At 33.2% G+C, this 13,529-nt stretch overlaps 1 protein-coding gene across 47 annotated transcripts; it reads left to right on the top strand.

Moving 5' to 3' along the window:
- The first annotated feature begins 302 nt into the window (after positions 1–302).
- Positions 303–11,974, top strand: LOC108213155 (3-ketoacyl-CoA thiolase 2, peroxisomal-like). Of its 47 annotated transcripts, none has more exons than XR_010290295.1 (21): positions 303–430; positions 832–1,258; positions 1,524–1,625; positions 2,466–2,711; positions 2,810–3,019; positions 3,108–3,174; positions 4,771–5,013; positions 5,917–6,118; positions 6,231–6,311; positions 6,380–6,427; positions 6,510–6,684; positions 6,908–7,261; positions 7,378–7,430; positions 7,768–7,829; positions 7,923–8,025; positions 8,161–8,313; positions 8,608–8,726; positions 8,877–8,925; positions 9,344–9,550; positions 9,828–9,913; positions 11,584–11,974. XR_010290295.1 is itself a non-coding variant. In XM_064090363.1 (20 exons), exons 4-6 carry the CDS (start codon positions 2,490–2,492, stop codon positions 2,903–2,905), a joined length of 240 nt encoding a protein of 79 aa, XP_063946433.1. In that variant the 5' UTR covers positions 303–430; positions 832–1,258; positions 1,524–1,625; positions 2,466–2,489; the 3' UTR covers positions 2,906–3,019; positions 3,108–3,174; positions 4,771–5,013; positions 5,917–6,118; positions 6,231–6,311; positions 6,380–6,427; positions 6,510–6,684; positions 6,908–7,261; positions 7,378–7,430; positions 7,768–7,829; positions 7,923–8,025; positions 8,161–8,313; positions 8,608–9,550; positions 9,828–9,913; positions 11,584–11,974. The 47 variants fall into 47 exon arrangements, 24 of the variants coding, with proteins under 24 accessions (XP_063946433.1, XP_063946417.1, XP_063946432.1 ...); XR_010290293.1 differs by having other exon boundaries at positions 9,310–9,550; XR_010290300.1 differs by lacking the exon at positions 8,877–8,925.
- Positions 11,975–13,529: the final 1,555 nt, after the last annotated feature.

Genomic DNA, 13,529 nt, shown 5'->3' with positions numbered 1-13,529 from the left:
TTAATAATAAATAAATAAATATTCAGTATTGTAAAAAGTGGGAATCAGAAAATCAGCGATTAATCAGAATGATAAATAGGATCATTATTCAGAATTAATTTAATATTATATATGTAAAAATAATATATATATATATATAATCATTTTTAAAATTTTAAATTTTCCCCAAAATTTTTGTAAATTCTAATCTACTTATCTACTTCTATATATTATAGTGCGACAAGGGGCATTTTGAGCCAAAAAAATCCCTATGAAATTACATGAATACCCTTATTTGTTTGAAAATTACGTGCTTTGCCATACCCGTTGTTAATTAGATATGCTCCCTTCCTCTTGAGTTTCACCTCTTCAGTTCCGCTGCTTGTGTGTATAATATGTACTGAAATTTTTTCCGCAGCTAATTATCAGAGTCTCAAACCCAATTAGAAAGGTAATCTTCTCTCCTTTCCAATCTATCTTAGTGACTTGTATCTTTATCTATGTATATATCTTTAGGACCCGATGTTTGTTCAATTATTTCTCATTTGAAATCTTGCGAAATGGCCCTAAATGTTAAAATTCGTAGTGATATATGCGAATTTTCTCTATGAAAATAATTTTGTTGTTTTGAGAATGTTGTGGTCACTGGTGAGCGTAAATGTAAATAATTCAAAAATATAGTTGTTGTGAAAGGACTTTAGCTGAGTTGAATTTGAAGGTTTTGTTAGATAAAGTTTAAGTTTTTAGAATTGGTATGTAAGATCAGGTAGTCAATATCTTTGTATTGTTTAATTGATTGATCTAATCTGTATTTTTACTTCTTCAAATATAATGATCTAAGTATTTCCACAGGATAGGGGTTGGATGCTATACTATTGATTGTACTAGAATGCTGCTGCTTTGTTTGCATCTGATAGGTAAAAAGAATATAAGTTCATAGAGGAAAAAAAGGGTGAGGATAAGAAAATTGAATATGGAGATGTGGCTTTGGGGTTTGATTTAATAGGGGGAAGAGCTAAACTTTGCCTAAAAGATACATAGAGCGACAAGAAGTCTTAGTGGTAAGGAGATGATGATCTTCTGCGTAGACAAATTTGATCTCAAGGATTTGGATGTTCAGTTGGAGAAGCACTTGAACAGGTTCCTTCAATCAACTTAAAAACCATATTTGCCTCTACCCAAAGAAGATTGGGAGCTTGATCTATGTAACCAGGGAATAAAATACTATAAAGCTCTGGTACTGTATATAGGGTAACTTGTGAGGAAGCAGACGTTGCAGGTAACAGATGTTACATTTCAAGAATCTATTTGTGATTTTTTTTGGTTATCTAACTTGTGTTCTATTACCATTCTCACATTCTCTTTGTAATATGTTTTAGCTACTCTAATACTATTGGATCCATCAGTTCTCTTTTTTAGAGAATTGGCTTTCATTGTGGTTGAGACAAATTGAAACTAGCTATTGTTTTGTACGATTACTTTTTGTACCTTTTTATTTATTTATCTGAAAGATCTCACCAAACTTCGTCATTCTTATATCATAGTGAAGCTGCTGGATTGGGGAGAGGACGGGAATGCAAATAGTGCAGAAACTGCAGCTGTGATGTCATCATATTTAGTGAAGGATCAATTACACTTAACATACGGTAAATCTAATTTTCACCTGCTCGGTTACACTAAGAAGTGATAATATATATAAATTATGATATTAGACTTCAGCTTTCATGGCATTGATTCATTATGTATTACTGCTATTCCCAAATTAATTTTTATTTTAAAATAAAAGCTGAATTAAATGGCAAACTGTAGAGCAGGGAGTGGTAGGGATAGCAAGTACGACTAGGAGTCACAGTGGTACAAAAAATCAGTATAGGCTGGAGGTCGTTAATTGATATCACATACTGGATAAGCCATTAAGATTTAAGATTAACCAAGACACTTGTTTGGGCCAAAATAAATCACCTAAGACTAATAGTAATCAGGAAGGATCAAAATGATTATCCAATTGAAGGTAGATTGAAACAACCAATATTTTCCATTAATAACCTATAAAAAATGTATGCCTGATCAAAATTGGAGATCCTTGCTTCTGCTCCATTTGTGTGGGTTCCATTTGTTGAAGTAATTTTTCCGAATATTACTAATTATTATAAAATTCCGGGCTCCGCAGAAACTGTGCCAATTAAAACAGTAAATAGACAGTGTTCATCCGATCTGCAGCTATCAAAGCTGGATTTTATGACATTGGTAGTGTGGCATTTTATTTTATATCTTTATTGGTGCCTATGATGTAAACTTTTATATTTTCGAACATCTCTGAATGTTATGATTTGAATAGAGATTGGTGTTGGGTTAGAATCCATGACAATAAACTCCATGCGTTGGGATGGAACAGTCAATCCAAGGGTGAAATATATATTTCTCTCAAATTTGTGTTATTTTAAAATGTGCAGTTCACTAAAAACCAGTCCTGTTTAATTCACTAGGTGGAGCAAAACTGTCTTCTACCAATGGCTGTTGCAAGTCGTGATGGAGTTACAAGATTGGAACAGGATCAAGCTGCGGTTGTTTTCAGGATCTGACTGTTCAACATTACAGTAATATTTCTATTATGTTACCTCTTTTTTTATGTACTTCATTAGGTTGATTTACACAAGAAGGCTTCGGCTGCTGTTGCTGCTGCTGCTGCTTTAGGAAGGTTTAAGGATGAGATAGTACATGTACACACCAAGGTGATCCTCTTCAATTGTAGTTTCCGCAACTGCATAGTACTTTCTGCATCGCAGTTTATATAAATTTGTGGTTTTCACTATATGCTTTGTTTTAATAGATCGTGGACATAAAAAATGGGGATGAAAAACCTGTTACAATCTCTGTGGATGATGTGATTCGGGCAAACATAGATGTGGCAGATCTTGGGAACTAAAGCCCTCATTTAAGAAAGACGGGACGACGACTGCTGGTAACTAGGGGAGAGCATTTGGTTTGATTAACCGATAACCGAACTGAATAACCGAAGAAATGAAACAACTAGATGAAGGTATATTTATTTATTTATTATTTGATTATTTTTGCACTGCTCACCTTTATATTTATTAAGAATATTTAGTGGTATTTTCTTTTCTCAGCACTAGAGAAAATGAACATGGATGCAAGTTCTGCAGCAGCTTCAGCGACTGGAACAAGTCATCCACCGTAAGTATTTAATTTGTTTTTGTTTTTTCTGATTACTTGTAATCTGGATACAAATGATTATGTGAAGCTGTGATATATTCTGTCTTTCTGACCCTTCAAACTACTTATTCCTTGGCCACTGTTAGCACTTGCAGTTTGAAGCTATATGATGCAGTAGATTAGATGGGTACTCTGAAAAATATATAAGACTGTATCATTAGTTTGGTTAATCAATCTACACTTCACTACTATGTTATCTCAGTTGTACACTTTTTATTTTCTGTATTTTTTTTTGTTTACTGTAATTGTTAGAGGTCTTTGGGAGGTAATTGTGCTGTACATATTAAGTTTGAGTTGGCATTTCAAAATTATCTGCCTAGGCTGCATAAGTTGTACAATAATTATTTGATCGAGCTTGCAGTTTGAAGCTACATGATTTTGTTTGAACAAAGTAGAGGTACTTCTGGTATATGGTTCTCTAACCTTATGCCTTAGGTCGTTTTAATTGTTTCTGTATTGGTAGCCATGTTAATCCGTCCTGAGAAGGTCATGTTCTTGTTTTGCTGCTGGATAGCTTTCTCTCTTTCAAGTTGAGAATAAGCATAATTGAGTATCTGGCCATGAGTTTGAACTTGCTTTTCTTTAGGAATCATTTGGATTCATTTTCTTTCCGTCAAAAATAGCATCATGTTGCTGAGAGGCACTTGCAGTTGTATAGTTCTGAACTAGTGATTGATCATCGTCCACTTCAATTCTAGAAAATTCAGGATGCTTGATACTTTTTAAATTCAGTTGTTATTAATTTCGGTTCGGTGTTCGGTTGCATTTTTGTTCTATTTCGGTTTTGGTTAACTGAATTTAAATTCAATTCGGTTCGGTTTTTACCGAATGCTTAGTCCTATTGGTAACTAAGAATCTTAAACATGACCTATTTTTGAGGAATATTAATTTATGTCACTACTCATCAATTCATCAATGATATTATATAGGAAATTCTAGCCAGGTAAGTGTGTCACAGAGAAGTACTGCTATGCAGAAAGAATTACCGGGTCTTGAGTATTTAGGTATGTTTATTTTTGTTTAGTTCTTGACTAACAAATTTTACAAGATCTGTTGGGCTATAAGTTATTCATATTTACATGAAATGTATCCGCACCAAAATCTGACTATATGTATGTGTTATACACATACCTAATTTGATGCTAAAGTAGAGTTGTTTTTTTTGACACTCTTTACAAATATCGGCAATATGGTGACATGAACTGATGATCCCTCTTTGCAAATAGTTTCATACAGGAGAAGGTTGACACAATACTAATATACAATCGAGGTTGACACAATACTAATATACAATCGAAATGAACAAAACTTCTAATCAGATATATATTCAGTTATATAACAGTGCCCGTGCCTCGCACGGGCTTCTACGCTAGTATATATTATAGCAGAACAGGTACGTGTTAAGCCTAGCTCCTGAGCAAATAAATTACCTGATCCCGAAGCAAATTTATAAGCAAAAATATTTTACAAGCCTGATTCCGAAGCAAGTTCCTAAACAAAGATACGTTACAAGCCTATGAAAATCTCAATTTTATTAACAAGCTTATACAATCTCAGTGTCAAGCCTGCCCAAATCTATGCCTGTACAGTGGCCATGGCTTCCTTGCGGAGTGCTGCAGCTATATCCTGCGTCCAAGCCTCCTAATTCTCTCAATTCAGATGGCCGTTTCGTTTATATGCGCAGTTAAAGCTTTCGTTGTGTTTATGTTATCGATTTCTGGTGTGAATTCGGCGGGTTGTCTCCCCTCTCCGCGGGTTCCCTTCGGTCCGATGACACAACGACCATGCCCATTTCGGAAGGTTTGTGAGTTTATGACTTTTCCTAATTCATGGAGCTAATATTGCACACACTAATGTCTTGCTGCAGTTTCATAATTTTTTTGTGCTTTTTGATTGTGAACCAGTGATGAAACATGATTTTAATCTCTATTTTTGCACTGTTTTATTGGTCTGGTGTTGTTATGTCTTGTTTGTTGTGGCCACACACTTGCAACTGTTTCGCTTTGCTCTTTGGTGATTGATCATTTAGTAAAGCTTAGTATAGTGGGTACTGGGTATCCTGACTTTCATATACATGTCAATTCATATGACGAAGTCTGTGTTGATACCTTGATAAATATGTTTGTTTTTTGGTATATTATTATTTTATTTTTTGCTGAAAATTTCAACAGGGTTATTTACTGTGAGCTATTTTGTTTGTGTTATATCTATGTACGAGGAAAGAGAGTTGTGCGGTCTACTTTAGAATATAAATAAGGTGTTCATTTAAAAATCACCTGTGCATATCACATGGTGATGGTTAAAATCACATGTGCCTCTCTTAATTATAAATTTGCTCGGTCCTGTCTTGAGGCACCAAAAAAATGTTGATTTTGATAGCTAAATAAAACTTCCATGTATATATTGCATGCAGTAGTGTCCAATAGAATTGTCTGAATTTGCTTGTAAGACAACTAGACAATGTTTTAAATTTTACAGGTTGCAATTAGTTGTATGGTTGCCGTTTCGTTTATGTTTTCAGGAAGTGTTTCGCTTAATTATCTGTGCTGGGTGGTCATTTTAGTGGAACTTTTGCTGGGCCTTGTGGCAAAATTCGTGTTAGAAAACAATATGTTTTATTTTTCAGGGTAGAGGTTAATCTTAAAACTGTTTTAATGTTTTCACTGATGATCAGTGGGTAGTTTAATAAAAGTCTGATTTCAGTATGTAGAAAGAAGTATTCCAGTCCAAGGTGTTTGTCAGAATGACCCTTTGAACTTAAGCGACCAAGCTACTAGAAATATTGGGCGGCCTAAGGTTACCATCAGCGAGGATGTTTTGGAAAGGAGAAGGCTATCTAAGCGGAGGCAAAATACTCGGCAAACTGGGCAACAAGGTTTGTATGCTAAGCTCGCATATTCTCCAGGTGAAAATGCTAACTTATTACGCATATAGAGGAAGCATTATTGGTATAAACTGTACAGAAACTATGATCTGATACATAGATTTTTGTTACTTTTTTCCCATCGACTTTGAAGTATATCTGCATATGGCAAGCCCTTGGTTACGGAAAGAAACTGGAGTACTTATTTGCTAATACAAACGGTGAACAGAAACAGGTGGGCAACATCAAGAATTGAAGGCTTAGTTTTTTTTTTTTGGCATACTAATCTTCGGGTGTTATCAGGCAAGGAAGATGAATATGTTAACAGACCTTCAAAATATTGGGATATTTGTAAGTCTATTTGAAGGTATGTATAGTCTTAATCTATTTTATTTTTCGTAGTAATCAAACTGTTTATTATCATCATTTTTAGGTGGAGACAGGTTTGATCCCGGTGGACATATTGGATCATTTTACCAGCTATCGCTTGCTGAATCAGAATTTGAAGTCATGATACAGGAAGGAGAGGAGGATGACATCTAACTTGATTGAAGATTAGGTTGCTCTGTCTCGTTGCTTTCATGTTCTATCTTTTCGCTTTCATAATTGTGAGTGCTGTTGTGCAATTTTTTATGGAACTCAATTCTTTTTGTAGGTCTCGTAAACGCTTTTTTTTATTATTTGATTGACTATTGATTAACAATATAGAATTTCCCTAAAATCAACTTTATATCACAAGTTATAATATTTCATATTCAGACCCAGCTGAATGGGATGTGTAGAAGTAATTAAAACTAATGTGACAAATAACCTTAACTTTATAATAAATAGGTGCATACAATTCCTATGATAGAAGCCAATTGAGCATCAGCTGAACCTTTAGCGACCCACAATAGTATCATAGATCAAACAAAGTGATGAATAAGAGGCTGGATATGTATGACTGCAGAATCCAGTTACTTGCCCGAATTTGATCCCGTACCTATCCCTGGGCCACCTGGTTCGTTTTTGCGGAGTCTGGAGGTGATATTTGTGGTGTTTGATGCGAGTGATCATCGGTTTTAGTTTGCATCTGAGAGTGTCTTCCGCTTGACGCTGGTATCATTATAGAGGTTGTCAATCTGGAAATGGTTTTGGTTAACCATGTTGATGGTACATTTCTTGAAAAAAATTGAGAAATCAGAGGTCTCATTATTTTGCTTCCCCTTCCCTCCTGCTGTCTTTAAGTCCACCATTTTTTACAATTTGAGGCCTCATGGCTGCAATTTAGTTGCATTGTACTTAAAATTTCTTTCTTGCAGTTCTGCAGGATCAGGATCCGGAGCAGGTCCGGATAGTGGTGGGCTGTTTGTAGGTATATCTACTCTATCTGTTTAGTGCATAGTGTATTGTATTTTGTCTTTCTTTTGTGATATATTATTTGCAGATGGGTGTATGTACTGGCATGTTAAGGATTTGAATTTAGTTTTGTGTCAACTACTGAGTATACTAGATAAATAGATATGTTAAGTAATCAAATAGAAGGAAAGAATAATAGAACTAGGCCTCACCAGTTGCTTATAACGAATACTCTATAAATTTCAACTTAAAAAGTTCCTAATTTGCAAACACCGTTCCATGTGTTAGATAGGTTCTCTATGAGTTCCAAGAGGATTGATGGCTATCTTACACATATGTGTAACCTTTTATAGGGTTATTAATGGTCCTTCTTAACAGGATTGATGTTGTTGGCGGCCTCAGGGGCTAAGCTAGAGTAATTCTCTGAAATTCTTAAAAGTAAATTTGGATTATTCACTATTGGTTAACAATCATCGCTCATGTAACTTGTATATTTGATTGTATTCAGTCCCTTTCTGGTCCGGTCGATGATCCCATCAAGCTCCCAAAATGGAATTTGATGGATCAAGTACTGGTCAGGCACCAGGGGATGATAGTGAAGTGATGGTAAAGTAAGTTTTTGTCACTTACTGTGCTCTTTTGTTTGTTTTAATTTGGATTGTTGTCTTAAAATTGCGTAGGTAATTACATAAAAATATTGATTGATTTTAGTTGGATAAATGTATGGCATGTTTTGTGCACTTCAGGAGTTTGATGAAGGTAAAATAAGTTGTTTCAAGGGTTTAGCTGGTCATAATAGACGTAGAAGGAAGACGCATCCTGAAAATGCAGCTAATGCAGTCAACTCGAATGAGGAGCAGTATTTATAAGTCTGCTTAGAATTCTGTCCAATGCACACTGTAAGAAGCTACCTTTATGCTTTTATGAAAACTTTTGTGTGATTTAAGGGTCTGTTTTGGTCTAAGATGTCTCTAAAAATTTAATGTTGTTATATGCCTTCAACAAACTCTAACGGTCTATGGTGAGTAGTTAAACTTAAAACCCATTTATTTCTTTGTGTGAGAATGGTAGGTGGTATTATGATTTTAAAATATTTTTTAATGTAGAACTTGATTCAATATAGAAATTTGGCCATGGACATTTTTTTCTGGCTTTCGTTACTGTTGCCGGTCAACTCAATTTGAATTTTACAGGAGCAGAATTGGACACATTTCTTAAATAGTTAGCACACTGTTGAATTTCAACTTGATAGCACACTGAAGATGAACATACATTCTTGGCCAATTTGATTTGGAGATTCTTTGTCGCGCAGGTAGTTATGATTTGATTCCAGCCTACAGAATATGCATGTATTTTTTAGTGTTGTCATTTTCTTCTACAATAATACACCTACTTTAAAATTTTATGATAACTTGATAACATGTGCTGAGCAATTTTGTTTTGGGAGATATATGTAATGCAGGTTCAAGGGCCATAAGACAAGGAATTACATAAATTATTAGCGGGTCGAGGTAATCCAGAGTAATCATGTGACTGGTTTATACTAATCTTGCTAAAATACAATCATTTATTACCCTTATCTTATCTTTTCTTTTTTATTAGCTCACATGCCCAATCAATCATAAGGGAGCAATGAATGTGTAGCTAAATTATATGATTGTTAATAAACTGCATTTTTGCTACACTGTAATAATTTATACATCGATTAGCTTAAGTGAACTCGAGATTTCTGTGAAAAGTAATTTATACAAGGTACTCCCTCCGTTTTTCCCATAGGTCATTTCACTTTTTGATAATTTTCCCACTACCTAATTAATATTATTATTTTTAATTTTTTTGGTAAATAAAAGCATAATTTTAAATTTTAAATGAGTTGACTACTTAATATTTTGTAGATTTTGAGCTTGTGACTCTCCACCCCCATTTCAGCTAAAGAGACATTAGCGCCGGTGGTAATACAAGGTTTTTTCCCTGGGGGTGCTTAGAGGAAACAGAAACACCTGGTTGAAAAATTACCTCTTCCAGATACACATAAACAAATTTATTATGTCAATGGACAGAGGAGCGCCAATGCGACAGCCTTCATTGCAGAAGAAACTGGACGAGAATTTTACTTTTTTAACCAGAATTACTTTGGTAAAGTACAACCACTTATCTTTCTCATTCAAATAAAGACTAGGAATGCATAAAATTGTCCTCATTCAGGTCTACACAGCTCTGTCTAGCAGCAACTGATTTGTGAGTTGTTCCACACTCCGTATAACTTTTTAGAAGTGACTGTATGAGCCATGCAAGTTCTCTTCCATTATTTTTGTTCATTATTCTGCTCTACAAATGTGGTATTTACAGTGCAAAACTTTGTACCAATTACTTTACAATGCTTTCGTAACACTTTTGGTTTTCCTAAAAATAGGAACAAAAAGAAGGCAGTGACGCTGAAAGTAATGGATAGGGCGACTACACGCAATTGGAGTCTTCTAAAAAGCTCTCCTGAACTTGGTAAGGCAAGATTAATCCACTTTCTGTTCTATTGTAGTTTGTTTATGCTTCTCCACTTACATGCTCTGATGTGTCTTAATGTCGGGGTGGATGATTATTTGATGTATGATCAAATCTTTTAGGCTTGAATATGCTGTGGAAACATATTGATATGATTTAACTACAGTATTCTCCACAGTCTTGAGGAAAAAAAATCTACCACTCAAAAGACTGAATTCACGTGCTCCAGTTATCTAATTAAGTGTTCAAATTTAATTGTCATGTCAACAGCCAATGGTTTGTCTTGCTTACAGTACATACTCTTATTTCTGAATTTTAAGATAAATAAATTAAATTGGAAAATAAAATATTGTGAGAAGCACTATCTTTAGTTAACAAATTCTATTGGGTTAGAGCATCAGATGTCCTCATTCAGGTATGCTCCTCTTCTAGCATCAACTGGTTTATGAATTATACCACACTCCACTGACCTTTTAACAAGTAACCGTATCAGTGATGGAAGTTCTCTTCCATTAGTTTCATTCATTATTCTATTGTCTCCAAACGTAGTGTTCATAGTTATTTAAAAGTTAAATATCATAAGCTTAATATCAACATATTATTTATCTAAACATATATTTTTATTAAAATATTTCTACTTTTATAATATAAAACAATTTTATTTTCCAAGAATAATTTTAAATCATGATATAATTATGGTTTCGTAACATAAATAAAAGTTTAATAACCCAAGATACCATTAGTTTAGTTTTTTCCTCTTACTGCACAACCAAACAAACTCAGCTGCAAATTGATGTTTTACCGGAATGCTTGCACACAAGAAGTGGACCAGGTCGTGTACTTACAAATAGGAAAAGTAAATCTAAAGAATGATCACTTTTTCTAATCTATTTCAACCAAGTTAAAATTTATCAGTTTGTTATATTATTATTTAAAGTGATTAATGTCACGACTAATACGAGAGTACAAGTCAAACTGGTAACCTCTCCCCCGATATAATCCTTGTTATATCTCTTTATATCTCTCCACACACAAGATATTTTGTATAAGGGTGTCCCTTCCGAATTAATGATCCTCATATGAGGTGTTGTACGTTCTTTCACGTAAATACCTGAACCAAAATAGTCACAAATAGGCATATAAATTAGTTCTAATAAATACTGTAATAGACCAGTTGTATCATCATGTTATTAATCAGCTCTGCACTGTATTTTGACATTAGACTTCACTTCTTGCTTTATAGAATAAACCCAATTAGAAATTAGAGTAAATTTGGTCATTGAGGTCTTTACTTATGTTCAAGTTTCAAAGCTGAGTAAATTCAAGCTCTTTATATTGCGTTTCCCAAAAAATCAGCTGTAGCGATATATCATTGTTTAGGTTTGCTAGGTCCACCTCCTGAGTTGTGTGTTCTTCTTTAATATTGATTAATAAAGTTAGAAGTTCGTTTGAACTAATATTAGATTCTGATGTTATTAAGGGTATATATGCCTTTTATTTAAAGAATGAACACATTATAGAAATATTTTTTTTAAACTTGCACTAGAGCTTTGTAATGTGATTGCTCCTGCTTTCACAGGATTCAGAGCATTGTATTTGTGCTTTTAGATTACTTCTCAATCATTTTTATATCATGTTTTTGGTTTGATCTTTTTCTTTGTGTGTTTCAGTTGCTGGACAAACTTGCATTCTGCGGAAAAAGCACACATATCTTGCATATGCATATAAAGTTGCCAAACTAGGTCAGCATTGTGCCCGGTGTTTCGATTCCAGTTCATATGCCCCCGAACGATAAATATTTTGTCCTATTTAAACTGACAACTTTCACTACATAAATGCGGATGAGTGTCCAGCACACTTTTGAACACAAAATAAGAGTGGAAGACGACATCATTTTTGTCAAAACTGGTATAAATTTCAACCAACAAATACGTTAATCTTCTTGGGGCAGCAATCGTTACAATGCGAGATCATTAAATACTTTCTAGATATGATAGGGCTTATTCACCTCTAACCATGGAATATGTAGACTTGCAAGTTTATCCAAAGTAATTTCAAACAGTTGTGTTATTCTTTTATAATTGGGTTATGCATCATTAGATGATGTTCCAAATTATGTTTCTCTTTATCATTGTGCCCAATGCTTGAAAATAACCAATAAACTTTTGTTAAAAAACATATCGCCAATTTCATCAAAACGTTTCAAACTTTACAAAGAACATTTGATTAAAGAGAAAATAATATTTCGACAATTTCATCATATAACGTTTCGAACTAGCATCCCGTGCCTTGCACGGGCTATTATGCTAGTATTATACCTGATTTTCGACCCTATTAATCCAATTTTCGACCAATTAGTCATCGATTTAATCGAATTTTAATATATTTTTTTGTATTTATATTTTTAATAAATATTATAAAAGTGAGGATATGTGTATATACAGACATCAACATACTGTGATTTAAAATACAAATAAATATAAAAAAGATAAATAACGAGATATAACATATATTGAAGAAAGTGATTTAAAGCAACCCGTGCTTTGCACGGTTTAAGAAGCTAGTTAAATATAATGGATATTGAAAATCTTATATTTTCTGAATCGAAGATTTTTGAGAAAATAGATTTTTTTATCATCCAACTTATTATTTATTTAAAAACCTACCACTGAACTATAATCTTTTTTTTTTATCACTAATGTTAGTTTCGAATTTTTTTAGTCACTAACGTTAGGTTCGGATTTGATTATTAACACTATATTATTCATTTTAGCATTATTAAAATATAGTGATAGTCTGCAATATAACGGTGATTTGATATGTGTCGATATTTTTATATGTAGCACTTCATAATATTGCAGACTACCACTGTATTGTTATAATTCTAAAAAAATAATATATTGTTAATAATCAAATCAAAATCTAACGTTACTGACCAAAAAAATCCAACGTTTTTTTAAGAAAAAAAACTAACTTTAAATTCAAACGTTAAATTTTATTTAGGAAAAATAAAATAAAATAATTTTTGAAACCAAATTTTTTAGGAGTCAAAATGCGTGACTAACTCTGGTCCTCCATAGTAAACTACCTAAGACACATATGTAGTAATACACACTCCCTCCGTCCCTCTCAATATTTTACGTACACTGTTTACTCGTATTTTGAATCTTCTAGAAAGTATAGTTTCGTAACTTTTATTAAAAAAAAATTCTTTTTTTAATAAAAGTTTAAACATCAAACTTTTATTCAGAGAAAAAAATTTTAAAAATGTATTATGTAACTATACTTTAAATAAGCATAGAAAAACGTGTCAAAAGTAACGTAAAGAAATGGGGGGGGGACATAGGGTGTATAAAGATATAGACACATATCATATCACCATAATATTGCAGACTAACATTTTATTTAAATAATGCTAAAAAAAATAACACAGTGTTAATAATCAAATCCGAATCTAACGTTAGTGATAAAAAAAATCTGGACCTAACATTAATGACAAAAAATAAATTTTTATGAAATCTTGAGTACTTTCGGAACCCTTCTAATATACTAATATTTAAAAAGTGATAAATTTTTTGAATTAATTTTTTTGTCTAGGGTCTCACGGAAACAGCCT

Source organism: Daucus carota, chromosome 3 (genome assembly GCF_001625215.2).
Source record: "Daucus carota subsp. sativus chromosome 3, DH1 v3.0, whole genome shotgun sequence".
Classification (NCBI taxonomy): Eukaryota; Viridiplantae; Streptophyta; class Magnoliopsida; order Apiales; family Apiaceae; genus Daucus; species Daucus carota.
The sequence above is the reverse complement of the archived record's forward strand: the minus strand, read 5'-3'. Positions and strand labels throughout refer to the sequence as shown.